Consider the following 27,646-nt stretch of genomic DNA (forward strand, 5'->3'; position numbering starts at 1 on the left):
CGACATACAAAAGGTGAGGTCGCCGCTGGTAAGTCTTACGAGGGCGAAAGAACATCTGCCATTAAACTTACACCCGATTGGCTAGTCTTGGAACGACACCGCCTGCCAGAGGCGGGGCTCCGTCTCGTAGCTCCCTTCGGAGATGGCGGCGGTTTCAGGGCTCGGTGTTACCAGAAGAGGCCTCGCGTGGGTAATCGCAGGGGTGCCCCGCAGAGAACTTTGGTCTCGATCCAGGTAAAGCGGAAGGTTAGACGGTGGGTCATGTTCACAGGAAGGAAGAAGAGAAACTGAGGAGGACGAAGGGACGAATTGGAAAGGGAGTGTCGTGCTGTTAGGACGGGACCCGAGAAAGTGCCATAGGGTTCTGAGTTCAGAAGCTTCAGCGCGGGTCTCCGCGAAGGGTGAGGCCCATTCATTTCTCCTGTTGGCCTCCGTTTTCTCGCTGTGTAACGGAAATACCGCCCCCTTTCCCCGCCACTTCACTCATTAACTTATTAAGCATATAGTTCTGATTTTGTGTTCCCCGTACCCAGTGTGATGTTAGGAAACAAATGACTCATTTGGAACGAGTAAGTTAGAACAGGAACGTAAACGTGTTGTGTAAACTAAACTCACCTGCGAGGTATATTTCTAAACAAGCAAGATTCAGAGATCGAGTGCAACCCCATTTTGTTGGTTTGTTCATTCGTTGATTTACTCAACAGATAGTTATTAAATGCCTGCTCTGGCCCAGCATTTTCCTTAGGTAAGATAACAGGACTAGAAACAAAGTTTCTTGTCAGAGCTTAAGTACTCTGACATGAGCAAACAGGTCCTACAGAGAGGAAGTATTTGCCAAAAGTCACAAACAAGTTAACTGCAGAGCTGGATCTAGAACCCAGGTCTCTTCACTCCCCATTTACTGCTTTTTCCACGGCACCATGTGGGCTCTTTTGAAGGTAAATCTATTTGACTCATAGTGTTAGGACTACAAAACTTTTGGGAACCTCAGGGAACAATGTATGTACGTCATCTTAGGTTTCAAACAAGCAAGCACTCCTTCACTCCAGAAGGATATTTGTCATCAGCTTACGTATTTATTAGTTTCCCTTCTTTTTTGGTTACTATTTGCTATTATCTCTTGAATCTTCTTGAAGTTGATTTCATTCACTCATTCAGCAAGTATTCATAGAGTGTCTTTGTTATGCCAGGTGTCTAGGTGTTAGTGATACAGTTGTTAAGACAGACCAAATCTTTGTCCTCATAAAGCATATGTTCCGGTGGAGGAAAAAATGAACAAATGTAGAATATAATTCCAGAAAATGGTAAATTATGAAGAAAAGTAGAGTAGTATAAAAGACTAGTAAACTGGAAGGAATAAATCACACTTCATTCTAATGAAATGTGATGGGAGTAGTTTGAGGAGAAAATGGAGGTGAAGAAGTAGAGACTTTAAGTATAGGCGACTCTTTTGAGAAGTTCTGTTGTAAAGGAAGCTGGAGGGGAACATGGAAACTAGGGGGATTTTTTCTCTTTTAAAGATGGATGATTTTACAACATATTGTATACCCTAGGAGTGCCCTTAGTAGGTAGGGAGAAATTGATAAAGAATTGATGCAGAAAAAGGGAGAAATTTCTGGAAGAATCTGATAGGCAAAGAGGACTAGCAAAGAAGAAAACTATGTCTTGGTTAAACATCTCTCATTTCCAGTGCCTCCAATTTCTATAGGGATGATCAATCCCAATCCAGTGCCACCTCCATGGAAGACAGGAGTCAGTTCATGAACAGGTATTTTATTAAGCATTGAAATAGTGTGTCAGGCAAATTCACTCACATAGGCGCATCTACTCAATAGTAGTTATTCAAGTAGTTTTTTTCAAAGGACCCCCAAGTCAATAAAACAGGTCTCTCTATTCAGGAGTTGATAATCTAGCATGGTGGTTCTTAACTGGGGGCAATATTGCCCACCAGGGGACATTTGGCAATGTTTTTTGCTTATGACTGGAGGACAGGTATGCTACTGGCATATTTATTGGTGGGTAGAGGACAGGGGTGCTGCTAAGCATCCTACAACGAACAGGACAGCTCCCCACAACAAAGAATTATCTGGTCAAAAATGTCAGCAATGTTTGTACTTAGAAAGCCTGAATTAGTTAAGAGAAGTAGAATGTCAATAATAAGGAAAATTCAGGTAGCATGCAATGTGCTCTGAGAGCAATATAAAGTATGATAGGCGATCAAAGAAACTTAGAGTTGTATTTGATTGGGGAAATCAAGTAAAGGTCCCTGGAAGAGAACCGTTTTGTCCTAGGACCTATAGGATGAGTAGGATTTCTATAGATAGATATGAAAGACAGGCATTTCAGATAGGATATGACTTGAACTAACACATGATGTCATGAAAGTAGGAAACAGTAGGACATAGCGTTTATATAGGAGATTCGTGAGAGATGAAGTTAGAGAGGTAGATTGGGTTTGGATCTTGGAGGACTGGAACTCATAGAATGATTTACCTTCACCCATCTTTGGGAATTCTTAGATCATGTAAAATCTATAATTAGCTTTTGGTTTTTGTCGGTGCCAGGTCAGTTCAACTATAAGTTTCCAAGTGCAGGGACCTATCTTATTATTCTCTCCACAGTGCCCAAAATAGTATGTGTGAAAATTATTTGTTGATTTAGATTGGTGGGCAAGATTGGATCTCGTGTCAACTTGTCAACTTCATTAATTCACATATTTCTTTTTGATCGTTCCAGGGAAGAGAAAAAGCCAGTGGTGGCTGAGACGTTAGAAGAAGTGAAAAAAGAACCTATTCTGGTGTGTCCACCCTTACGAAGCCGAACGTACATACCACCTAAAGATCTCCAGAGTCATTTGGAATCTTGTGTCAAAGAAGTTTTTGGCTCATCTGCTCCTAGCAATTGGCAGGACGTCTCCCTGGAAGATGGTCATCTGAAGTTCAGCTTTTTGTCACGTTTAGCTGATGATTTGGGCCACGCAGTGCCTAACTCCAGGCTTCACGAGATGTACAGGGTCAGAGATGTTCTTGATTTCTATAATGTGCCTGTTCAAGATAGATGTAAATTTGATGAACTTATTGCCAATAATCTGCCCCCCAATGTAAAAATCACTTGGGGTTACTGAGCAATTCAAAAGAGGAACTCACTGAAATCATTTTTTTCCCCTGAGCAAAGGGGCTGCTTATCATACCTTTTGATGCTTTGCCATGTAGAATACTATAAGAACTGTTCTCTAAAACCACTTTTTCTGTGGAAGAATGCATTATTTTTTTAATATCATCATGAATTGACAATTTTTTCATATATGCTCAAATTTTGTTTTTTTGATGGAATCAGGTCATTAATAATGAAAATTTTCTTCTCCGGAAGACACTGTAATTGTATTTAAGATATAAGGCTACATGTTAAGATGTCTTTATTATTCACAGGAATAAAGTAAGATGCAATAAAATGTTTCAATCCTGTTATTACTCCTAAATCTAAGATAGTATTATATGTAGTATGTACACAAATAAGGAAACGTAGATTAGATTTTTATAAAAGAAACATAAACGTCTATGTAGTATATTATAGAAAGTTATTTCTTTCACTGTTTGCTTTACTGCAGAAGTAGAAATAGTAGAAAATGATACTGCTCGTTCTGGATTAATCTCTTGGAATTGAAGTAGATTTCTTGAAGTATGTGTTTTAATTTTTTAAGATGAAATTTGCTTTTCTGCTTTGCCATTTCCTTAATTTAAGTAGTATGAGTGAAAAAAAATTAGAATATGTGCCAACTATTCAGTGCTATGACTTTTTAAACAAGAGATATACCATATTCTGTATCTAAATGAATATGCTCTTCAAAGAGAGTATTTCAAACCTTTTATCTCTTCAGTAACTTAAAAAGTGGCCTTGAGTACTTAATGAGTATCCACTAGGGTGGTAAGTCTTTACAGACTTTGGTGTACTTTATTTGTGGAAATTAGTCAAATAGCAAGTTATCAGATGGTTTTGTGACAAAATGATTAAATGAGGAAGTGATTAAATTGGGATTTATTTTTATTCAGACTTTAGACATGGTTAGAGAGTAATGAGACAGGGAGAAGGAATTTCTTATATTTTATCTTGACTCTACTGATAATTCTGAAAGGAAGGTGATAAGTTTTAAATGAAGGAAATTGCATTTACTCTCTTTCCCATGGTGACTCATTTGAAGAGAGCAAAAATCACACGGGTATATAAATTCTGGCTTGATTTGAAAAGTTAGTATTGTACAGTCATGCCATGTAAATGTCATCAGCGGATAATCAGATTTTCAGTTACCTCTGCATTTAAGAACTTCAGAAGTGTCTGGAGTGTCAGTGTCTGGAGCCCTCGAGCTTTAACATTAGAGCTGTTAGTTCCCTTCTGCTTCTGTGGAAAAGGGGTTCAGCATGGAAATGGACACATTTGAATTTTATAGGATTTGGTTATCTCATTTCCCACACAACTCTTCTGATCTGGAGACGCAGAAAAATGTGTAAAGGGAAAGATGAAAATAAGGGATTTTAAGGGCAGTGTGGGAAAACAGTTTCAACTGGACAACTCCAAAAGCAGGCTTCACGTAAGTGTGTTAAGGCAGAAGAAATTACTCCTTTGTAGCCTGGAGCAGTGTTACTCAAAATTTAGTGTGCATTGAATCGCTGGGGGATCTTTTTAAAAAGCAGATTCTGATTTTGTAGGTCAAGAGTGGGTCCTACTCTTCTGCATGTCTGAAAACCTAGGTAGTGCTGATAATGATTTGAGTAACATGGCCCTAGATGCTACGATATTGAGGTGGGAGACAAGTATCATCCCCTGAAACAACAGCTGTGGGAAGTTTAGCTAAATGGGAAGGTAAACTGCACATTGAGCATAACTCTGGAGGGTGTCACTGGTTTACAGTCTAATGCAATAAATATATCCTAATAATGACCTTCAGTTTTCGTGAAGAGATTAAATTAGGTGTGCTAACTTGTTTACTGAGGTAACCAGACATGATGTAATTACAAAAGGTTTATATTTTTAAAAATTAAATGATTGCTATATAAAAGTTATCAATTATTGGATAAAGAGGATGTACAAACATAAAATGGAACGCTGCTCAGCCGTAAGAAAGAATGAAATACTGTCCTCTGTGACAACATGGATCTTGAGATTATCATGTTAAGCAAAATAAGTCAGACAGGAAAGGATAAGAACCATGTCATTTCACTCATAAAACAAAGCAACAAACAAAACAAAATGTAAACACAGACAACAGTATGAAGGTTACTAGAAGGGAAAGGGGTAGGGGAGAATGAGTGAAGGAGGTAAAATACATGGTGACGGAAGGAAACGTCTGGGTGGTGACACGATGCAATATAATAAGATGATAGTAGAATTGTACAATTGAAACAATGTTATTAGTCACCCCCATAAACTTAATAAAGATGTAAATTTTACTTAGTTGAGCATTTGATATCAATAAGTATGCTCACATAAAATCTAATATAATAGGTTCGGGGTTAATAGGAATGGTCTTACATAAACAGCATTTATTTCAAGCAGCAAAAAACAGACTATTTTAATGTCATTTCTCTGATTATAAAAGCACATTTTTTTTTGAGAAAATTGGGAAAGAAAAACGAAACATTTCTATCCTGTGGCTCTCATAATCACCTAACATTCTGATATATTTCCAAATTAAAAAAAAAAAAATAACTTCCTGTATTTAAAATTTACTGTGACATGTTCTCCTGCCCCCTTCACACTCTGAGCACTTCTGGTTATCTTAAAACAGTCTTAAGAATAACAAATTTGATTAATCTCATGTTTTTCCAGAACTGGACGTCACATAATTAGCCATATTCTCTTAATTGGATATTTAAAGTTTTGCCAGTTTTTTCTTTTATGTTATTGTTTTCTCTAGCTTTTCTAGTTCTTTGAATATTGGTGTGCCACAAACCTCCCTCCTGCTCAGAAGTGAAAGTTGTTCCACTAAATTTCTTGACCCTAAGCCTTGGAATGGATAACTAAGTCCTGCTTTGATTTCTGATCCCATTAGTTTGCGTTCCGTGTATCCTAACGTACAAAGGAACACGTACCTTGAATTCAGTCATATCTGCATGCATGAACTTAATCTTGTCTGCAATTACTTTGCAATCTTATTTTCATTAGCTTGTTTCATAGTGCCAAAGTCCTAATGTTTTCACTTGAATGGTTTCTGAATTCAAAAGTAGTCTCTAAAGTTACCCTCTGATTCCACAGAATTCCAGTGTTAACCTTAGTTGTACAGTAGCAGAGTGCAGCTACCATCAAGTTTCTGCTTTCCATCATGAAATACCAAATTCAAAATATTTAACACTGATGCAACACTAATCATACATTGTTCATATTCAAATTTCACCAATGTCTTAGTAATGACTTCCGTAGCAATTTCACCTGATTCAATCAATCCTGGTTCATCCTTTGCATTTTGTTTTCATGTCTACTTAATCTCCTTTACTTTGAAACTCAGTAAGTTGTATTTTACAAAGCATTTATTCATGTAGTCTTAAGTTCTCAAATTAGTTGGCATAAAGTTGTTCATAATATTCTCTTACAGCAGTCCCCCCCTTATCCCAATGGGATGTTCCAAGACCCCCAGTGGGTGCCAGAAACTTCAGACAATACCAAAAATACTGTTTTTTCCTATACATACCTATGATAAAGTTTAATTTATAAATTAGGCACAGTAAGATTAACAACAACAATAATAAGACAATTATAACAATATACTGTAGTAAAAGTTACGGTGTTCTCTCAAAATGTACTGTACTCACCCTTCTTGTGATGCTGTGAGAGACAATACAATGCCTACGTGATGAGATGAAGTGAGGGGAATGATAGGCATTGTGACGCAGCCGTGGGCTACTAAAAGGGTTACCTGAACACAAAGCACTGCTATACCACAACATTTCAGACAGCTACTAAGTGACAAATGAGCAGGAAGCGTATACAGGTGGATACACTGGACAAAAGGATGATTTGCCTCCCACGCATAATGGCAAGCAATTTAAAACTTATGAATTGTTTATTTCTAGAATTTTCCATGTGATATTTTCAGAGCTGGGGTAACTGAAACTGAAAAGCAAAAATGTGGATAAGGGGACTACTTTATTTTCCTTTTAATGTCTATTGGATCTCCAGTGATAAGCCCTATTTCATTTTGGGTATTTTTCATTTGCATTCTATCTTGTTTTTATTTGATCAATCTAGGTTGGAATTTATCAATTTTGTTGGTCTCAAAGAAACAACTTTTATCTTTGTTAACTTTTTTCTATTGTTTATTTTCTATTTCACTGATATGTGCTTTTATTATTTCCTTTGTTCTACTTAACTTTGGGTTTACTTTCCTCCTTTTCTAGTTTCTTAAAGTAAAGCCTTAGGACTTTGATTTTAGATTTGCTAGTCTAAGTCTTTGAAATGACAAACTTTCCTTTTTCTCTTTAGTTTCATTCTAAAAATTTCTTATATTGTACTTCCATTATCATTCACTTTGAAATATTTTCTGATTTCTGGTGTGATTTCTTGTTCCTTGACCCATGATTTCTTCCTTGACCCATTGATTTTCAAATATTTGGGGTTTCTAAATATTATTAGTATTCAATTTAATTCCATTGTCAGAAAAAGGATTTTGATATATTTACATTTATTAAGATTAATTTTATGGCACAGTTTATGGACTATCTTGTTCAACATACATGTGCACTTGAAGTTGTTGTGTTTGTCCTATGAATAGTTATTTGGTCAAGGTCATTAATAGTGTTGTTTAAATCTATGCCTTTACTGATTTTTGTCAAGTTCTATCAAATGCTGAGAGAAGTGTATTAAAATTTCCAACCATGATTATGAAATTGTTTATTTCTCCCTGTAATTCTGTCAAATTTCACTCCATATATTTTGAAATCCATTATTAGGATTTAAGATTTTTATGATCTTGTCCTTATCTCTTATCTCTGGTAGTACTCTTGGTCTTAAACGCTACATCATCTGGCATTAAAATAGCCACTTTGGGTTTCTTATGCTTACTGTTGCACGGTACATTATTTTTCATCCATTTACTTGCAATCTATTAATGTAAGCTGCATTGATAAGTTTTCACCACAATCATGACTCTTGGTAATTCCTTTCTTGCTTTTGCTTGAAGATTTACTCTAAAACTATGCCCTAGAGTTTTAGTTAGCACATAAAAATTCGTAAGATTCATTTATGTGTATTCATTTATGACTGGCATCTAACACTCAATATTATGTTTGTGAGATTCATCTTGGTTATTGCATGTAGTTGAGATTCATTTATTTTTATTGCTTTATAGTACTCCACTGCATGAATATACCAAAATTTATTCATTCATTTTATATCTATTAAATATCTATGTTAATAGATATTTGGTTGTTGCTACTTTTTTAATAGCTTGAAAATACTGCTATGAATATTTTTGTACATAATTGCTGATACACTTGTGCACACATTTCTATTGGGTATATATCTAGAAATGGAATTGCTGGGTCAAAAGTTATTTTGTCACATTTAGTAGATAATGCCAAATTGCTTTCTAAAGGGATTGCACTCATTTACATTCCTCTAGCAGAGTTTGAATCTTGGTGATCTACTTCCTAACCAATTCTTATGTTCAGAGTTTTTAATTTTGCCAGTCTTGTAGGTGTAAATATACCCATGATTTTAATTTGCATCTTTCTGATGACTAATGAGATTAAGCCTTTTTTCCATATGCTTATACTTGTGTTTTCTCTTCTGGAAAGTGTCTATTTAAGTCTTTTTCTCATATTTAACAGAGACTTTTATAAATTGAGTTTTTAGGAATTCTTTATGTATCCTGCCTATTAATTCCTAATCAGTTTTATGTGTAACAGAAGTCTATTGCAAGTTAGCAGCTTGTGTTTTCGAGTATTTTTTATAGAGCATTTGGCTGATCAGAAGTCCTTAAAATTAAGATAGTTTAATTTACTAATAGTTTCCTTAACTTTGTACTTTTAAAATGCTCTGTTCATCACTTCAAGTAAATAAGGACCCAATAGTTTTATGGAGGTAGTGATTTTATTTTCTTGTCACGTAAACTCCCACTAATGCTTCTTTTATAACTATCTCAAGAGCCCCTGTGAATTAGTTGGGGAGAGGGAGGAAATTGATGGGAGATTTTTGTCTTGCCCAAATTCTAAAAGTAGAAATTTTACCCAAGAAAAAGCACTTTGTTACCTGTTACCGTGACCACATTAGTAATTCTCAGCTACTTTGAAACCCTTTGGTAGTAAGTCCAAGACCTTGACATCCTTTGTAGAGGGAAAATATGCTCAAATATTACCAATAGAGTTCAACTTGTTTATAATTAAAATTGATAAAATGTGTGAGTAAAATGTAGGCACTATTTTTAAGAGGGTGAGATTTAGTAAGCATAGAGAATGAAAAGAGAGAAGACAGGAGGGGACCGGATTCGAAAATTTTCAAAGTTAATAGGAAACTAGAGTGAGAAGAGGGGAGTAAGCTGTTTCTTCTCTTATAGCTCAGTTGGACTATAAACAACATATTTGAGGTTTTGACCATCAGGACAAGTCTAGGTAGAGTGTTATCCTTCCTTTACTGAAGATGGCAGAGATTATGTTATGTGACCTCCAAGGTTAGGATATAAAAAGATATAGTCTAGTCTCTATTTGGCTCTACCTGTCTTGGGATGATTGCCCTTGGCACACAGAGACCAGGCTGTGAGGAAGCCCAAATAAATAGCCTATACAGAAAGACCACACGGAGGACCATGTAGAGGAGAGAAATGATGCTCCCAGTTGTGAGCCAGCATCAACTCCCAGACGTAAAAAAATGAGACTTCTGGTGATTTTTGTAGTGGAATTTTCTAGAGTTCAGCTTTGTCAGTTGGGGCGGGGGAAGGTGCAGTTAAGCCAACGGTTATGGCCACCTTTGTGTATCTTATGCGGATTTAAATTGGAGTCAGGTTGGATCCCACACAGATGCAAAGCCTTTCGCAAGTCACAGAGCCAGCACTGGGCTGAAGTAAACAGAAACAGTAAAACTGGTCTGCATGCTAAATGTATAGGAAGCAAAACCATTAACAGTTGGTGGAAAGGAAGCCAAGGAAAGGAAGCAAAGGAAAGAAAGAAAAAAAGCTTTCTTTCAAAAAGTCCCAAGCTAAATTAAACTTGTTAAATCAAATTATACCAGAGATTCAAGCCTCAAAATAGAAGATTTGGTGCCACCATTACAATCCGACTGTCCTGACAATTTTATTAGCCTGAATTTTGATCTTCCAGTTGAAATACCAGACATCATGGCACAGAGACAAACTGATCCCACTGAGCCCTATTCTAATCCCCAACCCCAGAATATATGACCATAATAAGTAACTGTTACACACCTCTAAATTTCTGAGTTGTTTGTTACACAGCCACAGTAATTGGAACACCAGCCTCCTTTGGGGTGAATTAAATTGTGTGTGTGTGTGTGTGTGTGTGTGTGTGTGTGTGTGTTTACTTTAGAGATTAAAATACATATCAGGAATCCATGATTTTTCAGACCTGACCATAGGCAATTACAAAGGCTTTCTTTGGCAGGCTTCTGGGGGAAGGCTGCCCTCCCCGCACCAAATTTGGGCCACACTCAAGGGGAAGGAACTTGCAGTCAAGGTCTCAGGTTACTCTGGATTGTCATGTTCTCTCATATTTGCTGTCCTTGCTTTAGGGCCGTAACTTTTTTTAAATATTAAACCATTTATTGATTACACATGACCATGGATGATACACAAGCTTCATTTCCATCTATAATTTTATCTGGTACCATAATTTAATTTAGGTATATTGCATAGAATGTGCCAAGAATCATTAGCAACCAAATAAACACCATGACTCTCCTTTTAATGATAAACTCGAGGTCACAACACAGTAACTGTCAATTCAATTACACCAAGGTTTATGAAGAAAGTGGCTTCTGAGCCCAAGCAGCTTGTAAATAAATTTCAAATGGAACTTGGCATCACCCTGAAGAAATTATAACTTCATACTTTGGGGTAATTTACCCAGATGTCTTCAGAGTAGACTAACTTTACACAGCATATTTTTAAAAAGACACATTTATTTAAAATCATGATCAGACTATTCCATTTAGCAATCAACAGCATGGGTACAAAAAAAATTACATTAAAACACTTTGTTGGAATGCTTTAAACTTTCCACAGAACAGAAACTAAAATAACCTGTTTTACAATTAGTCACAAATACAGTCCTTGAGTTTTTTGCCCATACACAGGAGTATCGTCTAAAGCATGTCTTCTTTGTGGTAGCGAAGCCCTGGCTCCACTGTGCTAGGTTAACCTGTAGTTTCCCTGTCACTTCTCTGGCTCTCCTCTCCTGCTAAGCTTTGTTTCCTGGCAGTAATTAAAACCTCCACTGCTATAATTACTGCTGCTGCTGGAATCTCCATAGCCATCTTGGTTTTGTTTGGCAAAGGATTGACCTCCACCACCATAGTGGCTTTTGCCTCCAAAGTTTCTTCCTTTCATGGGTCCAAATTTGAAGATTGATTTTGTAATTGCCAAAATCATTGTAGCTTCCGCCACTTCCAAACTTGCTTCCATCATCACCAAATCCAGTATAGCCCTCCCCACTGCCACCATATCTTCCTCCACTACGACTGCCTCCAAAGCCACCTCGACCACTGAAGTTTCCTCCACGACCAAAGTTGTCATTCCCACCAAAACCACCTCCACGGCCAATACGGAAGTTTCTGGAACCACTTCGACTCTGACTGGATGAAACATTTGCTTAGATAGGGCTTTCCTTACTTCACAGTTGTGGCCATTCACGGTATGGTATTTCTGAATGACAATTTTGTCTACGGTTATGGTCATCAAAGGTTATAAAAGCAAAGCCTCTCCTCTTGCCACTGCCTCAGTCAGTCGTGATTTCAATCACTTCAATTTCCCCATGCTGTTCAAAATCATCTCTTAAACTTCTTTTGGGGGTTCTGTCAAGTCTGAGTTTCAATTTAGGCATAGGTCATTGCATGATTGCCACATTAAGTTGAGATCATTGTCCTTTGGCAATTGGTTCAACCTCCAGCCCCTCTCTCCTCCCTGGGGGTGGGACTGAAATTTCCAACAGTAATCTCTTGCTTGGTTTGGTCCCCTGGCAACCAGCCCCCATCCTTAGTTGCTTCTAAAAGTCATCTCATCACATAACAAAAGCTATCTTTATCCTTCTCAACATTTAGGGAATTCCAAGGGTTTAGGAGTTGTGAGCCAGGAATTGTGGACAAAGAACAAATATATATATATATTTCTTATAAATCACAATATCCCACCCCCGTCACAATTTTTTAGGCAGTTAAGGGGAAGTAATTGAAAGGGAGTCACTGTTTCCCACTGATTGTGCTGCAGGTGGGTGGAGGCTCCATGAAATCCCCGAAGTACACCTGGTGACTCTGACCCATTAGAATAGTCTTCATTCCAGAATCACTTATTTTTGCTGCTTTTCTTCCCTCTCCTTTGAAGGAAACCAGAATATTTCACCCCCAAATATGCCTCTTTGACATAAAATGTATTAGCATTTAAAAAAACAGCAGATGCAAGAAGGCCCTCTGACCCTCCCCTTTTTCTTCCTGAAACTCCCAGATGGAAGATGTCTTCCCGGTACCAGAAGGAAAGTAATAGTCTTATTATCAAGGACAAGCAGTTGAGATCGAGAGAATTCTATATAAACAGACTTTGTTAAAATAATTCTTATCTTCCTTTAGCCTCCCCACACAGCTTACTTTTCCACAATTGCCTTTCCTTGTTTAAACTAATATAAAAGCAAGTAGGATTTGCCATTTCTTTGGGTCTTCATTGCCTATGAGGGCTTCTGTGTCACATAAAACTTATATAAATTTGTATGCTTCTCTCCTCCTAATCTGTCTTATGTGAGTAAATTCTCAGGACCAGTCAATATACCGAGAGAGAGAGAGAGAGAGAGAGAGAGAGAGAGAGAGAGAGAGAGAGAGACAGAGAGAGAGAGAGAGAGACAGAGACAGAGACAGAGAGAGACAGAGAGAGAGAGAGACAGAGACAGACAGACAGAGACAGATTTAAGAAATTGGCTCACAGGATTGTGGGACAGGCCAGAAGGCTAGAGATCTCGGGAAGTGTTGGTGTTGCAGTCTTGAGCCTGAAGGCAGGCTGGAGATAGAATTCCTGCTTCCTTAGAGGACCGCAGTCTTTTCTACACGGTTCACACTCGATATTGATGGTCCCTAATGCCTCCTTTGTACAGTCAGCACTTTACTGCCCTGTGCTTCTGCCAACGTCCCCACTCCTCATTTGCTACATCCCTTAAGGGTCCATGGAGTGCCAAGTTCCCTGATGTCTTTTGTTCTGGGCGGCAGAGTGGAGGCCTGGTCTGTGCCAATTTAACCTACACCCCACTTTGTCACCTGGGCATTGAAGCATTATGACTTGCCCACCCTTTCCTGGGCTTCTCTGGAGTCTTAGTAAACACAGCAGTCTATTTGTACTGTACTTCTCCACCACCCCACCTCCCATCCTTGGATATGGTCCTAGGAATTAGTCACTAAGCTGGGAGTCTTGTTATCCTACCAAGGTTCCTGTCATCCAGTGGAAGAGCTGTGGTGCCAAACACCTTCTCTTCTCCCAGACGTTCCAATCTGCCCATGACTTCCAAGATCAGCCCCTTATCCTCAAAGCTGTTTTCACTTTTAATCCATTTTATCATATCACTCCCGTTCCACAAGTTAGAAAGCTGAAACACAAGGAAAGCTAAGGAATTTGCCTGAAGTTAGTCACATGGATTAATAAAGGAATGAGGGTCTCTGATTTCAGAGACCAGTGTTCTCTGAACTGTACCTCACTGGCTGCAAAATATGCAAAAATTAAAGGACATGGTCTCCTCCTTCAAAGAATTCACAGCCTGTAATCACAGTCTATATTCTGTAGGTTGAATCATTTGTACATTTTGACAATGGACGCTGATGGGATGAACAATGGGGCAGATTTCAGAGGTTCTGGTCCTGAGGAGGCATTTTTGCATGGGGAGGGCTTCTTCTGTCTTTTGGAAGCGTGGTTTGCTAACTGGGCTATGGATTAGCATCTGTTAAAAATACAGATCCTAGAACCTTACCCAGACCTAGCAAGTCAGAATCTCTGGGTGCAATACCCAGGAGTCTTCAAGAGACTCTTCAGGCAAATCTTAAACCCACACTGCTCTGAAGATGGATATTTGGAACTCAACTTCTTAGAAGCCACCCAAAAGGTAGCTGTCTAAGAGACTAAAGCAAGGTCTAGCTGGACCCCTGTACTCAGAATGCCTCTGGGGTGCCCTGCCCCCATCCTTGCTGGCTTCACTTCCCCTGTGGCTGAGCTCAGGATGCCTCTGGGATGCCTGGTCCTGGTTCAGGCTCCTTAGCTTAGAAGATCACCTTGTAGATGCTAGCTAATTACAAATTCTATTGCTTAGCATTTTCCCAGGTTACTACCCCACAGTTCTGGATGGACTGCTGGTGCCACAAGAGATACGATGACAGAGGTGGGCCTCATGAAAGGAGAACAGACCTCTGGGATGTCATGCAGCCTCTGGGAGAATGCCCTGATTTTCCCTGAAATACCCCCAGCCAGTCTGAAAATGTTAAGGCTGTTTTTGAAGGTGTTAATCTGATGCCTTCTCAGAGCACCAGTGCCCTAATAATAAACGCTTATTCTATGGCCCAACTCCTGTGTTGATCTATTGGCTGAGCAGCGCAGGCAGCACCAGCTGCGGATTCATTTGGCCTCCGGTTATTTAGAGGAGGAGATTCAGACGGAACTGAAGCAAAGGAGACGAGAGTCAAGGGAAAAGTCTTTAAAACCAGAGCCATGTGATGAAATATGAGACTCCATTATGAAATCCTTGCACTGATACGTGCACCAGCTGGACTGAGCCTCTGCCCAGGCCCCGTGACAGCAAATGCTGGTAGCGCTGTCACTTGGGGCTTCAAAAGGAGCTGCTGACAGTTTCTGTGGAAACAATTTGAACTTTGCACAGAAAGCTGGATTGTTTTGAGGGATACAAATTAGTGAGCAACAGGCAAGTGTCCGGGTGGTGCTAGTTGCCTCAACAAGCCATCCTGCTCCAGAGTACTTCCTGCCGCGGAATTCAGGGTAAGTGTTTGGGCAATCGGGACTGTCATGGCTTCGCAGAGAAAGGCTGCTTCCTGATTTCAGTGGCAGAGCATCTGGGAAGGCTGCTTTCATTTTGCTGTGTGTTTCATCTCGGCAGGTGGCACAGTTCTCTGAGAGACGAGCAATTACCATCTCTGGTGGTTTATTGCTCAGAAACTCTTGCCTATAAAAGTCATGTCCAGCTAGCGAATTTATGGAGAGATTGTTTCTTGACTCAAGAATTTTTTTCTAGGATTTATTGCTTGGAAGGAGGGGGAGGAAGTGCTTGTGATGTTGTGAAGAAAGAAAAGCAACAGGCTCCAAAAGGGAATGGAATTTTCGTGTGTTGATTTAGTAAATTTTCATTTCTATGGATGACCTTCCCTCTCGATTATTCTTTGTTTCCTGCCTGCTGATATGTTGGTGTGTTGACAGTTCTTAACTGCCCTTCCTCCTAAAAGGTCAAATTCTGGCAGGGGCATTGACTTGATCCCCTTCACCCTGGCAGTCCGGAGGTCTGGAACCTGCTCAACAATGTAGTTTCAGCTTTCAGCTTTCAGCCCCTATCAGGTTACATCCATATTGCTGAGGGTTCCATGTCCAACCACAACAAGGCCAACCTTGTGTGAGGCAGCTGAGTTCTGGTTTCTTGCACTCTGATGGCTTCATTTCCTTGGTTTCATTGATAAAGTGTAGTGTGCAGAGTCTTTCTTCTGTTGCAAAGACATGAGGAAGCCTGGAAATTTTATTCCATTGGATTTTGAGGAGTCTCCTATCTTCAGAAGAAGCCTATAAAATTTATTTGGGTTTTCATTCTTCTTCATACTCTCTCAGAAATTTGACTAAATTTTTTTTTTTCCATTTATCATTTATTTTTTCATTTAATTTCTCAAACACAGAGTAATTGCCAGGCACTATTCTAGGACTTGAGGAATAGACTGTTGAACAAGGTAGAATTCCTGCCCTTGAGGAATGATTTATAATCTAGAGTAGTGTCGTCCAATAGAATATTCTACGATGATGGAAATGTTCTATATTTACATTGCCCAAGGCAGTAGCCACTAGTTACATGTATTTACTGAGCAATTAAAATGTGGTTAGTCTGACTGAAGAACTAAATTTTTAAGTTTGTTTGTGTTTAATTAATTGAAATTTATTTAGTTACATGTGGCTAAGACATACAGATTCAGTGGGTAAAGAAATAATGAGCTCCTTTTAAATTCAGACAGTTTATTACTTATGTAGATAGGAAAGGCAAAAGAAGCTAAAGGTGCCAGCTCTCTGAGTCTTTGTCTCACACACCAAAAGGATGACACTGAAACAAAATGGACCTATGACTTTAACACAGTTGTGATATACTGTGTTGCTGAGAAGCCAACTCTAGACTGCAGCAAAATGGCCATAGAGCCTACAGCTCTGCCCTAAAGGGGTGTGGGAGTGAGCTAGAAGGTCTATGCCTCTTCGGAACCAGGGAGGTGGATGGGAAAATTACCTTGTGGCAACCTCCCCTTTTCCTCCCCTCCCCCTCCTCCAGACAGGGAGAGACATAAGAAAACAGTCTTGTGAAGCCTCCTCTGAAGATTGCATATCTTGGAATGTTCCTGGGCATTCTACCCAGATTTTAGGTCATACGGTGGTTCAAGCTTTGCCTGTGGACACATGGCAGAGCCAGTCCCCTGCAAAGGGTCTTAAGTGCTAGGCCAAAGGATACAAACTTTACCCTTAAATGAAGCTGGCAGCCATGATTCAACAATTGCTTGCTATTAGAGGAAAACAGGAAATTGAGGGGAGGATATAATTTTAACAGCCATTTCAAATAATCGGGTCCCTTACTTGTCAAGTGATTGTGGTATGTGATTTTCTTTTCAAGTTTCCGTGAGCTATTGCTCCCTTTTTAAATTGTGTGCTAAAGATTATGCACAGTGTAACAGGACATGTTGTATTACCAAGTAATAGAAATTCCACTGAGCAGAAGCTTCAGTGTAAAGACCATCGTCCTTTGTGAAATGATTCGGAAGATGGCAATTCCTCATCACTCATCTAACAAGATTTGTCCCTAGTTCTTCAATCCTCCCATTACATTTATTCTAAAAAAAAAAAAAAATCACCTTATTGGACCATAGACATATTTGTAAAATGTAAATGCTTACTAAAATATAAAAGAGTGGCATAATCAGTAACAAAATGAAAAAAAAAAAACCCCTAAAAAAACAGTAATTTTTATTACAATGCTCTTCTTACACTGTCCATACTTTGCAATGTTTAGAGCAATGGCAAAGTGTCGGGGTACAGCTGAGTTGCAGTGTGTAAAAATTCATTTTTTAGAATGCAAAGTTTTCTCTGATTTTTTATTATACCAGTGGAGTTTGCTCCCTTCACTCATTCCACCAAACATAAGGGAAGCTTGGAATAAGTAATTCAGGAAGGAGAGGCAAACATCATGAGTCTACCATGTTCCTCTCCATGCAATATAGTGCTTCCTAACCAACAGCCTCCCCTATCTTGCATCTAAATCTGAGAATAGACTCAACCAATTGAACATGGTCCTTTTGCAAACGGCCTTATGAGGATGAAAGACCGGTAAAGAAATCACTAATAGGGCTGCTCAGCATTATCCATCATTGCATGCACTAGCATCACATGACACTTGAAGTTCAAAAATTGTTTCTTTTTTCCCAATTAAGAGCTCTGTGGAAACCCTAGTGACATATTGCAGAGCCGCAGGGCTCCACAGAACCGCAGTTGAGGATCTCTAGTATATCGGTACAAAGTCTTTGTGTGTGTGTGTGTGTGTGTGTGTGTGTGTGTGTGTGTGTGCACACAGCCACATGTATGTTGTAGGCATTTTAATCCTAGACTTTTCTTGTTTCCACTGAATTGGTCACGGAGTGTTATATAAGAAACAGATGAAACATAGGCCTGATAAGTCCGAGGTCTGTTAGGCTTACAATCAGTTTTTGAAAAAGCAATTTGTCAAACTGCTTTGGATCCCTACCAAATCATCATGAGGTTACACTTTGCCTTGTCAACTTGTGACAGAAGATGACTTCATTTAGCCCAAGGGCAGTGATGCTAGATTTACTTATCACCTTAAGGCCCCTTCCTAGTCTTTGGTCAGGAAACCTAAGATGCCGTTCACAAGCACACACTACTGACTGATCAAGTGGTCTCTCTCTCTCTATGTCTCTGTGTCTGTGTCTCTCTCTGTTTTTGTTTGTTGCATGGTTTTGTTTATGTCTAAACCACATCCCCTTGGGAGAACTCCTGCTTCTTATAGGAAGCTTCACTATAATCTAATCTCTTGCATATAACTTGGTGTAAATGGCAAAAAAAAAAAAAAATAGACATAAGATAATAATGTCTATTATGGGGAATTTATGACAAGTCAGAATCAATAAATGAACACATTTGATAGGAACTCCAGAAAAATTGGAGACAAAACATCAAGCATTCAATGGTCAGCTGAGTGCCAAAACAAAATTCTAGCTCTAAGATAGATTCTCTCACAGACTGAAATCTTCTGAAACCTACCTCCTTTCCTATTATATGTGTCTACATAACCCCTGACCTTCTAAATGAGCTACCCTTTCTTCAGGGGTTTCTTAGGATAAGAACCACCACGTTTCTCTCTGTCTCTGTCTGTCTCTCCTCACACTCCCACACTCCACCCCAAGTCTGGCTTTCTGTGATGATCTGGACATAGCTTCTGAATCTTGTGGATTCAGCCACATGCAAAGAGTCCAGGACCAGGAACAGGGTGAGGCAAGAGAGGCTCTCAGGGTCCAATCTTTCAGGACTTCAGGGGCTTGGCATGCCAGAAAATTTTGCTACCTAGGTACGTTTTGGCCTCACCTTTAATTCTGACCCTGATAGAGTGACTAGTGATTTCTGAGATCCAATTCTAAATTGGCAAGTGGAGAACATCCTTGCCACGTCTTGAATCACATATCCAGCCATGATCCAATCAGCGATGGCCCCAGGGTGGAAGTCACATGGTATAAACAGCTGTGGACTGTCTACCTCTGGGCTTCTGTGGGTAATTTCCAGATAAAGAGGAGCAATGATTGGGGAAGAAACCCCTAGTATTTTATATTACAAAAGCTTTAGATAAGTAGAGTATTTTTATTATACTTCTTGTGCTATTTTTTTTTCTGCCAGTTATAAATCTCGTAATACCTAAGCATGTACCTTGTATGAGTTACTACATGAGTATCAATAGGATCCCTAAAGTTTTAGCACATAGTTGCTGCCCTTGAAAAGCCTGCTGTCCGCTTGGGAGGAGCAGACCAGATGCAGGATGCATGCTGGAGAGTGGGTATGGCAAGCAAGTCAAAGTAATTTAACTTGAAAATAAAATAGGTATTGAGTCAATACATTGCATGGAAGTTTTAAGAAGGAGAATGATAACAAGAAGAGTTGGGAAAGGATTTGTAAAACCGGGGAAATCCATGATCCCTTCTTAATTATCTCTTCTAGGGGGACAAAGGAAACAGCAGATACAGAGGCTTACAGGAAGGATCAGACCCAAAATTATCGACAGAGCACCAACATGTCGCATGGGACATGGGATTTAAAAAAATATATGTTATGTGTCTTATTTCCCTAACATGAGTGAAAGACCCATGAAGTTTCAACTGATGCCACTTTCTTCTGTCAAGAACTTTCCCAATATTAAGGAAAAACATTCACAATCATTCAATTAATTCTAAATTTTTCCATTGACCATGAATTTAAGTTTACATAAAAATGGTCCGTGATGCTGGCTTTTGATGGGGGATCAGGTTGGGAGGCAGTGTGGCCTTTGCAGAAAATCAGTTTTTTAAAGTAAGTGCCAAAAAGGCATTTTTCCCTTGGTCACCTCCACAGACTCTTTCTATAGCGAAGAATTAGACACTAAGAGCTTCCTTTCTGTCCCTGCACTGCCAGAGCCAGTTTATTTTCTTGAAAGCTTTTCTACTCACAGATCTAAAACCCAAAGCCTTTATTTTGTATTCGTCCATACAAAAATTAAGGATCCCTTGAAGAATCAAGCTTTTTGAGGGGACATCTATAACTACAATTTGTGTGAAGATTTGTTGAAAAAAAAAGGTACATACCTATGTCAAAGTCTCATATGAGGAATTTTTTTTTAGAGCTAAATTTTGGAAAGGCTTCATTTTCTCCTTTCCCCTGAGGAACTGGTAACTTTTTCTGTGAGAATAGTTAGAACAAGGGAAATGCCTTTTTTCCTTTGGCTATCACTAATTCAGTACCAAACTTACAGGCCACAGACTGCTCTACTTTTTATGCTCCAGGTTTTCTTTGACCAATGCCTCTGGTTCTAGCGCATATTTTCCTAGATCCTATTTTATCATTATTTCACTCTGTATCTGCTTTTCTGTAAATAGGTTCAAATCTTCTGTGGAATGAGGTGTAGAAGACAGGAGGGAAGGAAGGAAAGACAGAAAGAAGGGAGGGAGGAAGGAAAGAAGGAAAGATAAAAAGAAAACACCCAAATTTTCCTCATAATTGAGCAGAGTAAGAAATGGCTGATCAAAATGTATATTACAGTCTCTTTATTACAAACACTTTGACATTTATCACTCTATTGGAAAGGCGTAAAAGCAGAGACAAGAGCATCAAGTTTTATTTTCCCTTGAAAAAAACAAACAATAAGGAACTGTGAAAAGAGATGGAAGTCAATCTTACAAAGGCAGGGAGGGATTAGAGATTAAAAAAAATAAACACCACCACAATATATTTCTTGTTTATGTAACTGTACCCTAGGTAAGTGTGAGGGCTGAAAGCAGCACTAATCCTTCCTATAAGCCCTTTATCATACATTACCCCTTTGAGTCCTAACAAACACCCTGTGAAATTGGTCACATGAGTAATTAAAGTTCAATTTACTCAAAAACCACAAAACTGAGATTTATGCATTGTTATAATGGATAAGACAGGAGGCTGTGTCAGACCTAGCCTGAATTTCCCGTTCTACTATTAATTATTTAAGAGACTTTGATCGTATCACTTAACCTGTTTCCTCCTAGGTAAACTGAGAATAATGGGTACTATCTGCATGTCTTCTCCCTCCTCCAGATGTTCTGCATATTTTGCACTGTTGTAGAAGTCCAACTTGGCGAGACCTAATGTAAGCCTTGTTTAGACCTTTTCCTTGGAATTTAAGTCTCTAACTCAGAATCTCCTCATCCACTGCAGGACCGGAAATATCACTGGCTCTCTTTGCTAGTTGCTAATGTTGCAGCTGACAGCTACCCCTGCAAGTGCCCTTGCAGATGAACCAGTGCACATCCGAGTGACGGGCCTGCCCCCGTTGCAGATGGTGACCCTTACGGCAACTCTGAAGGATGAGAAGGGAAAACTGTTCCGTTCCAAAGCCTTCTATAGGTCTAATGAAGCTGGTGAGTTGGACCTGAAGCAGGCTCCTTCATTTGGAGGCGACTACGTGGGCGTCCATCCGATGGGCCTCTTTTGGTCTCTGAAGCCTGAGAGGACTTTTGGGAGGCTGCTCAAGAGAGATGTGATGAACAGCCCCTTTTTGGTCACTCTGGACCTATACGACTCAGTTGGCTTCCAAGATTCAGCCACAGTTGAGCCCAGGGTCAGCCAGGTGGTGCAGCGCTGGTTTTCCGACCCTGGGACACAGCGGGTACAGATCCGAGAAGGCCGTGTGCGAGGAGCCCTTTTTCTCCCTCCAGGTGAGACTAATCTTTGGTGGCAGGGAAAACATTGTTGATGGAAGTAAAAACTAAAACAAATGGCATCAAATTTTTGGAGAACTAGTATTTCCCGCAATATATTACAACTAGCATGCCATTGTCTGTTTGTGTGTGAAGGTGGAATTCATTTTGCTAGGTCTCTACCTTCATGGCTGTCTACCTGACCCTCTTTTCACTCTTTCTGATCCCATTCTCTTCTCTCTTTGTTGTTGTCAGGGGAAGGCCCTTTCCCAGGAATCATTGATTTGTTTGGGGGCATCGGAGGTCTAGTTGAATTTCGAGCCAGTCTTTTGGCCGCTCATGGCTTTGCAGTGCTGGCATTAGCATATTTTGCCTATGAAGACCTGCCCAAACATCTGGAGGATGTGGACCTGGAATATTTTGAAGAAGCTGCCAACTTGCTACTAGCTCATCCCAAGGTATTAAAAAATTTTACCTTGCAACATCACAGCAAAAGACAAAAAGAATCACAAACGTCCATTCTGCCTATTTTACCAGTCTGTTTAGATTTTTTACATTTTACCAGTTATGGGAATGTTAATACTTGCCTTGTAGGATTGTGGGGTTGATTAGAGATCAGCTTTGTGCTTACTGGCACAAAGAAGACTATAAAAAAAGGTGGATATACTATGGTTATTTTCAATGGGAAAAAAGCCAAGACTTCTTACATTTAAAGTGCTTGTCATTTATTCACACGTGGCTCTTCAGTGTTTTATCAGCCACTAATCTCAAATCACGAATTTTCTGGCTTGACATGTTTTCAAACTTCTGTGATTATCTCAGCATGGGTAATGCTCAAGTAAGTCACACTAAAGAGCCCTGAGACTAAGAACAATGCAGAAGTTCGATGTTAGAACTAGGCCATGAGATCAGAGCAGGATTACCTGAAAAACTGACTCGGCTATACTAGCTGATCAGCTGAATTAGCTCTTTAGTTATTTTCAAATCTAGAAGCAGAAGTAAGCTTTAAAGTGAGGGTTCAATGTCAGGAGGTAGCCTAGGGAAAGGAATGTGGAAAGGAAGGGTCATTTTAGAACTCTTTGTCAAGTATCGTTGTACTATCCCAAGTGTGGTCCATGGCTTCGGCATCACCTGGGAGCATTTGAATGCAGACTCTCAGGCCCCATCTCTGAATCAGCATCTTCATTTTAACAAGATCCCCAGGTGATTTGTATGCACATTCAAGTCTGATAAGGACTGGAATAGGATATCTCATAACTCAGCGTTTTTGCTAGGAATTAAATATCAGACGATTTATGATTTAGCTCTCCTCAGGAGGTCCCAAAGTACTGATATTTGTGGTAATGACTAAAAGAAGAAACATAGGTGTCAGAGTTGACATTCTATTAAGTTGAACCATATAAACTTAATATTCTAGTTAAAAAATGTTCACATTTCTTCTTATGGTTCAACCTAACAGTGGTAACATAATTGTGCCAGCTAACATTAAATGACTCTTTGTTAGACTCTATGCTAAATACTTCATATGCACTATCTCATTTAATGCTCCTGATAACCCTGAGAAGTAAGTACTATTGACATCATCCTCATTTTTCAGATGAGATAGCCTACTCAGATGAAGTAATGTGCCCAAACTACATCGCCAGTAAGTGACAGAGACTTTCTGGCAATGTCTGCTTCAAATCTTGAGTCATCCTGACTCCCTGACTTGTATCCTTTTCTCCTAGGAGAGCCTTGAGTCTTTTTAAGGTGAGAGAAGATATGTTTCCTGTTGGAGCATTTTCAGTGTCACCATCTGTTGTGCGGGAGACCCTGCTCGCTGCACCATTTGTCGTGTGGGGCAGCCTGCGGGGTCTCTGATCCTGCTCTCCACATAAGAACGCAGGATATGGCTAGGCCAAAAAGGAATACCCACGGAGCCATAGATAGGGGAGTTATACCACTATAGTCTTACTGGAGGCACTATAATCTCACTGGAGGCTGGATCCACACGACCCGCAACCTGCTGTCCGTTTCTCTGTCTGCCAATCACCCGACTTGCTAACTGCAATCCATTCTTGCTATCTCAGCCTCCATCTTCTTGCTAGCCCCCATTTGCTGCTAGTGAAGCCACGGCAGTTATATTAGTGACCAATGGCTCACTGGTTACAGCTGACAGCCAACTAGCCACAGCTGATGGCTATCCAATCACAGTTGATGGCCATTTACTACCTGAGCCAGCACCTTTCCAAGTGAGGCCGAGACCCTGGAAACTGCACTCCTGGCTCTGTCCCCACAGGAATGAAATCCCATTTTAATGTTTTCAAGTTAATTTTATTTTCATTTCAAATCTGTTTGTGACATTGTCTGAGAAGAAAGGGCAATTGCCAAAATTCAATTTGGATTTAGATTCAGCAGAAGAGGTTCAATTCCCCCTCTGACCCTTGATACTGTTATAACCTTGAGCGAGACTTAAACTTCCTGAATCTCTTTTCTTGGAAGAACTAACTGAGATAATCTGTGTAAAGCACTTGGCCTAGGGTCTAGCATATAGTAAACTCTCAATAAATCCACATGTCATCTTTGCCCATCTGGTGTCTTCCCTCTCCCTTTCTCCACGCCCCAACCAATCCCAAAGCATTTTAGGTTCTACTCTTGAATCTTTCTCAATACATCACACCCTCTTTATCCCCCCTGCCACTGTTTTAGTTTGTTCTCTCATCATTGCTCACCTGTGATACTGCAGGTGTGTATTAACCAGTTTCTTACCTCCAGTTACAGCCCTCCTCTCTCACTCCCCAATTTGTTCCTGATGTGGATGGTTCCCAAAGGTGGAAGCACATTGGATTTCCTAGGAAGTATTTTATAGTATCCATTTCTTGGGTCCACTCAGCCCGATTGAAGTAGAAACTTGAAGAACTGGATCTCAGAAAACTTTAATTTAATAAAGTTTTCTTTCAGGTGATTCTCATGACAGAAAGGTGCTGGGAATACAATTGTGAGCAAAATAAACACACCAGGTCGCTATGTCTTTGCTGTTGTCTGTCCAGAATGCTCTTCCTTTCCTCTCTCAGACTTTCCTTTCTGTGACCTACTACTTTTCCTGTTGGACTGGGTACTGAAATTCAGATGTTGGTAGAACCCAAGTCTTTCCTTGTTACACACCCCCAGTGCTTTCAGGATTTGCCTTTGGTTTAATGGATGTGCAAATCCTTTGTAAAATGCTATTTAAATATGAATTACATTAACATAATATTTGAAAGAACCCAGGAAACCTCTTTTGCTAGCTGGAGAGAAAAATTTGATATTTCAGAAAGCTTATCTGGCTCTGCTCTTGTAAACTCGAATGTTGCTGGTGCATTAGATTCTTTTATAGAATTCTGCATTTGATGAAGAGTTTTTATTTCTGTTGTTTCACTTGATTCTCATAACAACCCTGCAAGGTAGGTAATATTATCACCCCCATAAGACAATAAGGCTCAGAGAGGGTAAGTAGGTAGTGTTCTCAGTCACAGAAGCTGGTCAACTCGAGTGCCAGGACTCCCACCTACCGTTTTCTGACTGTCCATCATACTAGCGTATGGCCTGTATGACAGCTCCTTCTCAGAGTATGTCCTGTAACCAGTTCCCTTTGTTTTGTGCTTCAGATCCGAAAGCTGGGAATCGGAGTGATCTCTGTGAGCAAAGGTGCGGAGTTCGCGCTGGCCATGGCCTGCTTCCTGAGGCAGGTGGTAGCCATTGTCTGCATCAATGGACCCAATGCCGTCTGTGATTTTCCGCTCAGGTACAGGGATCTGGTTATGACACCCATCCAGTCATTTCTGGAACGCATTCAGATTGATGTTTTAGGGGCTGTGCGCCTCCGCCACTTCAGGGGGAACCCTCGGGATAAACGGAATCAGCAGAGCGTATATCCTATTGAAAAGGCCCAGGGTCAGATCCTCTTCATTGTAGGAGAGAATGACGAATCCATCAATAGCAAAGAATATGCTGAACAGGCACTGGACCAGCTGCAGAGTCATGGGAGAAGCAATGGAAGGATGCTGGTCTACCCCGGGGCAGGCCACCTCATAGAGCCCCCCTATACGCCTCTGTGCTATGCTTCCTGGAACTCCCATTACTTTCCCGTTCCCCTGCTCTGGGGAGGAGACCCTGTTGCACACGCCGCAGCCCAGGAGCACGCCTGGGGAGAGATCCAGAAATTCTTCAGGCAACACCTCATTCAGACCAGCAGCAAACTCTAAGCAAAGACTAAGGGTGATGATGAGGTAGGGAGACAAAAAACAAGGATAAAGCAGGGATGTAGCAGGGGCTCTTCTGATTTCTCTATTTTCAGTCATCTTGAATGCACTGGAAGGAAATTGGACAAATCAAAGGACCAAGGCATAGTTGCATTTCAACTGTTTCTGACCAGTTTGTATGTACTTTGGATTTTTGTAAATTGAATCTTAGTTTATATGCATCAGGATACATTGCTATTTCAGAATTATGATACCCTTGCAAACTGAATAATCTTTTGTACCCCAGTTAGGGATACCAATGAGGCAGGTATTGCCAATCTAGATAAACTCCCTGGAATTTTGAAGCTACTTGTGGAAATACGTTTTCTGTTTAAACTATTTTGAGTTGAGTTTCTGACACTTGATATGAAAATTTCTAATGTCACCATCAAGTGTAATGCTTGCTATAGATTGCCAGTACTTTAATTTTTTTTTAAATAGTGATGCTTCTTTTTATTCCTAAAATATATATTTTTTACAGTTTTAATCAGGAATGGGATTGAATTTAATCAAGTGCCTTTGTAGCATTTATTGAAATTAAATGAGTTAATATATTTAAAGTTTTTAGAACAGTATATCTATATGAGTTAGCTATTATGATTTTCCTAATGCTTTCCTCCTTCAATCTGTTAATGTGGTGATATACATTCATTAATGAACTAATTTTGCTTATTCATCTAATTTTAATAGATGAATTTCTCACATCGACTAATTCAGATTTTATAATTTATTGTGGAGCCAACCAGGTCATTTATATTTTCTCAGAATTTCACCCATATTTTCTAGAACAAGTTTTTCTCTTATAATATTTCATGTATTCCATGTTGTTTATTTGCATGGTTTCTCTTTTTCCTCTCAGTCTGACTTGCCAAATATTTGCCTATTTTATTGATCTTTTCCAAGAACAGCTTTTGGTTTGTTTACGGGTCAAATCTATTTTTTTCTGATTCATCAATTTCTGTTTCTTTAAAATAAATTCATTCCTTCTGCCGTTTTTTGTGTTTATTTTTCTGACTTCGTGAAACGCAGCACTCTCATTTTGTTAATTTCTAAATAGTTTCTAATTTACTTTCTTCTCCCCTCTTAAGCCCAAGAGTAATTTTACCAAAGCACAGAGTATCATCCTATAGGTATCTTGCTGGTTATAAGGAAGCGGGGGGGAGGAACGATGTCACTTTGCAATGGAGGGGCCAGACTGTCACCATCTGAACCCAACTGATCAAACTAAGCATCTCCAAAAATGGTCAATTTGATACAATATGCTTCATGACGAGATGTAATGTGGAATGCCCAGCACTACTTAGAACTACTTCTAATAACAATTAAACTTGAACCTAATCAAGCCTTTAGATCAAATGTCTTATTAATATAGTGGCTAGAGAACAGATTAAATGGCACTTACAAGGAGACAGTCAAATAAATCCAGAGTGTGAGGTATTCTATGATGTGATCTCTTCACAAGTCAATTACCAACTGACCTGGTCTTGTTGGTAAGTTAGTTGCATGAAAAATGTGAAATTTTTTTACTTTGT

The 27,646-nt window shown here is 39.6% G+C and overlaps 2 protein-coding genes across 2 annotated transcripts; both read left to right on the forward strand.

Annotated features, from left to right (window-relative positions):
* The first annotated feature begins 89 nt into the window (after window positions 1-89).
* Window positions 90-3,451, forward strand: MRPL50 (mitochondrial ribosomal protein L50). The gene is made up of 2 exons (XM_019729250.3): window positions 90-234; window positions 2,737-3,451. Exons 1-2 carry the CDS (start codon window positions 143-145, stop codon window positions 3,122-3,124), a joined length of 480 nt encoding a protein of 159 aa, XP_019584809.3. The 5' UTR covers window positions 90-142; the 3' UTR covers window positions 3,125-3,451.
* Window positions 3,452-14,904: 11,453 nt separating this feature from the next.
* On the forward strand, window positions 14,905-27,108 carry BAAT (bile acid-CoA:amino acid N-acyltransferase). The gene is made up of 4 exons (XM_019729245.2): window positions 14,905-15,175; window positions 21,374-21,873; window positions 22,111-22,313; window positions 25,482-27,108. The coding sequence occupies exons 2-4, from the start codon at window positions 21,411-21,413 to the stop codon at window positions 26,076-26,078; spliced, it is 1,263 nt and encodes a 420-aa protein (XP_019584804.2). The 5' UTR covers window positions 14,905-15,175; window positions 21,374-21,410; the 3' UTR covers window positions 26,079-27,108.
* The last annotated feature ends 538 nt before the right edge of the window (window positions 27,109-27,646 follow it).

The sequence above is a fragment of the Rhinolophus sinicus genome, chromosome 16, assembly GCF_057876585.1.
Source record: "Rhinolophus sinicus isolate RSI-liver-muscle chromosome 16, RSI-T2T, whole genome shotgun sequence".
NCBI lineage: Eukaryota > Metazoa > Chordata > Mammalia > Chiroptera > Rhinolophidae > Rhinolophus > Rhinolophus sinicus.

Bases quoted from the DNA above. Each gene is read 5' to 3' on its own strand.
- MRPL50 (XM_019729250.3), top strand. From the start codon at position 143: ATGGCGGCGGTTTCAGGGCTCGGTGTTACCAGAAGAGGCCTCGCGTGG. The intron at 235-2,736 runs GTAAAGCGGAAG...TGATCGTTCCAG, and splicing joins GAACTTTGGTCTCGATCCAG to GGAAGAGAAAAAGCCAGTGG.
- BAAT (XM_019729245.2), top strand. From the start codon at position 21,411: ATGTTGCAGCTGACAGCTACCCCTGCAAGTGCCCTTGCAGATGAACCA. The intron at 21,874-22,110 runs GTGAGACTAATC...TGTTGTTGTCAG, and splicing joins AGCCCTTTTTCTCCCTCCAG to GGGAAGGCCCTTTCCCAGGA. The intron at 22,314-25,481 runs GTATTAAAAAAT...TTTGTGCTTCAG, and splicing joins TGCTACTAGCTCATCCCAAG to ATCCGAAAGCTGGGAATCGG.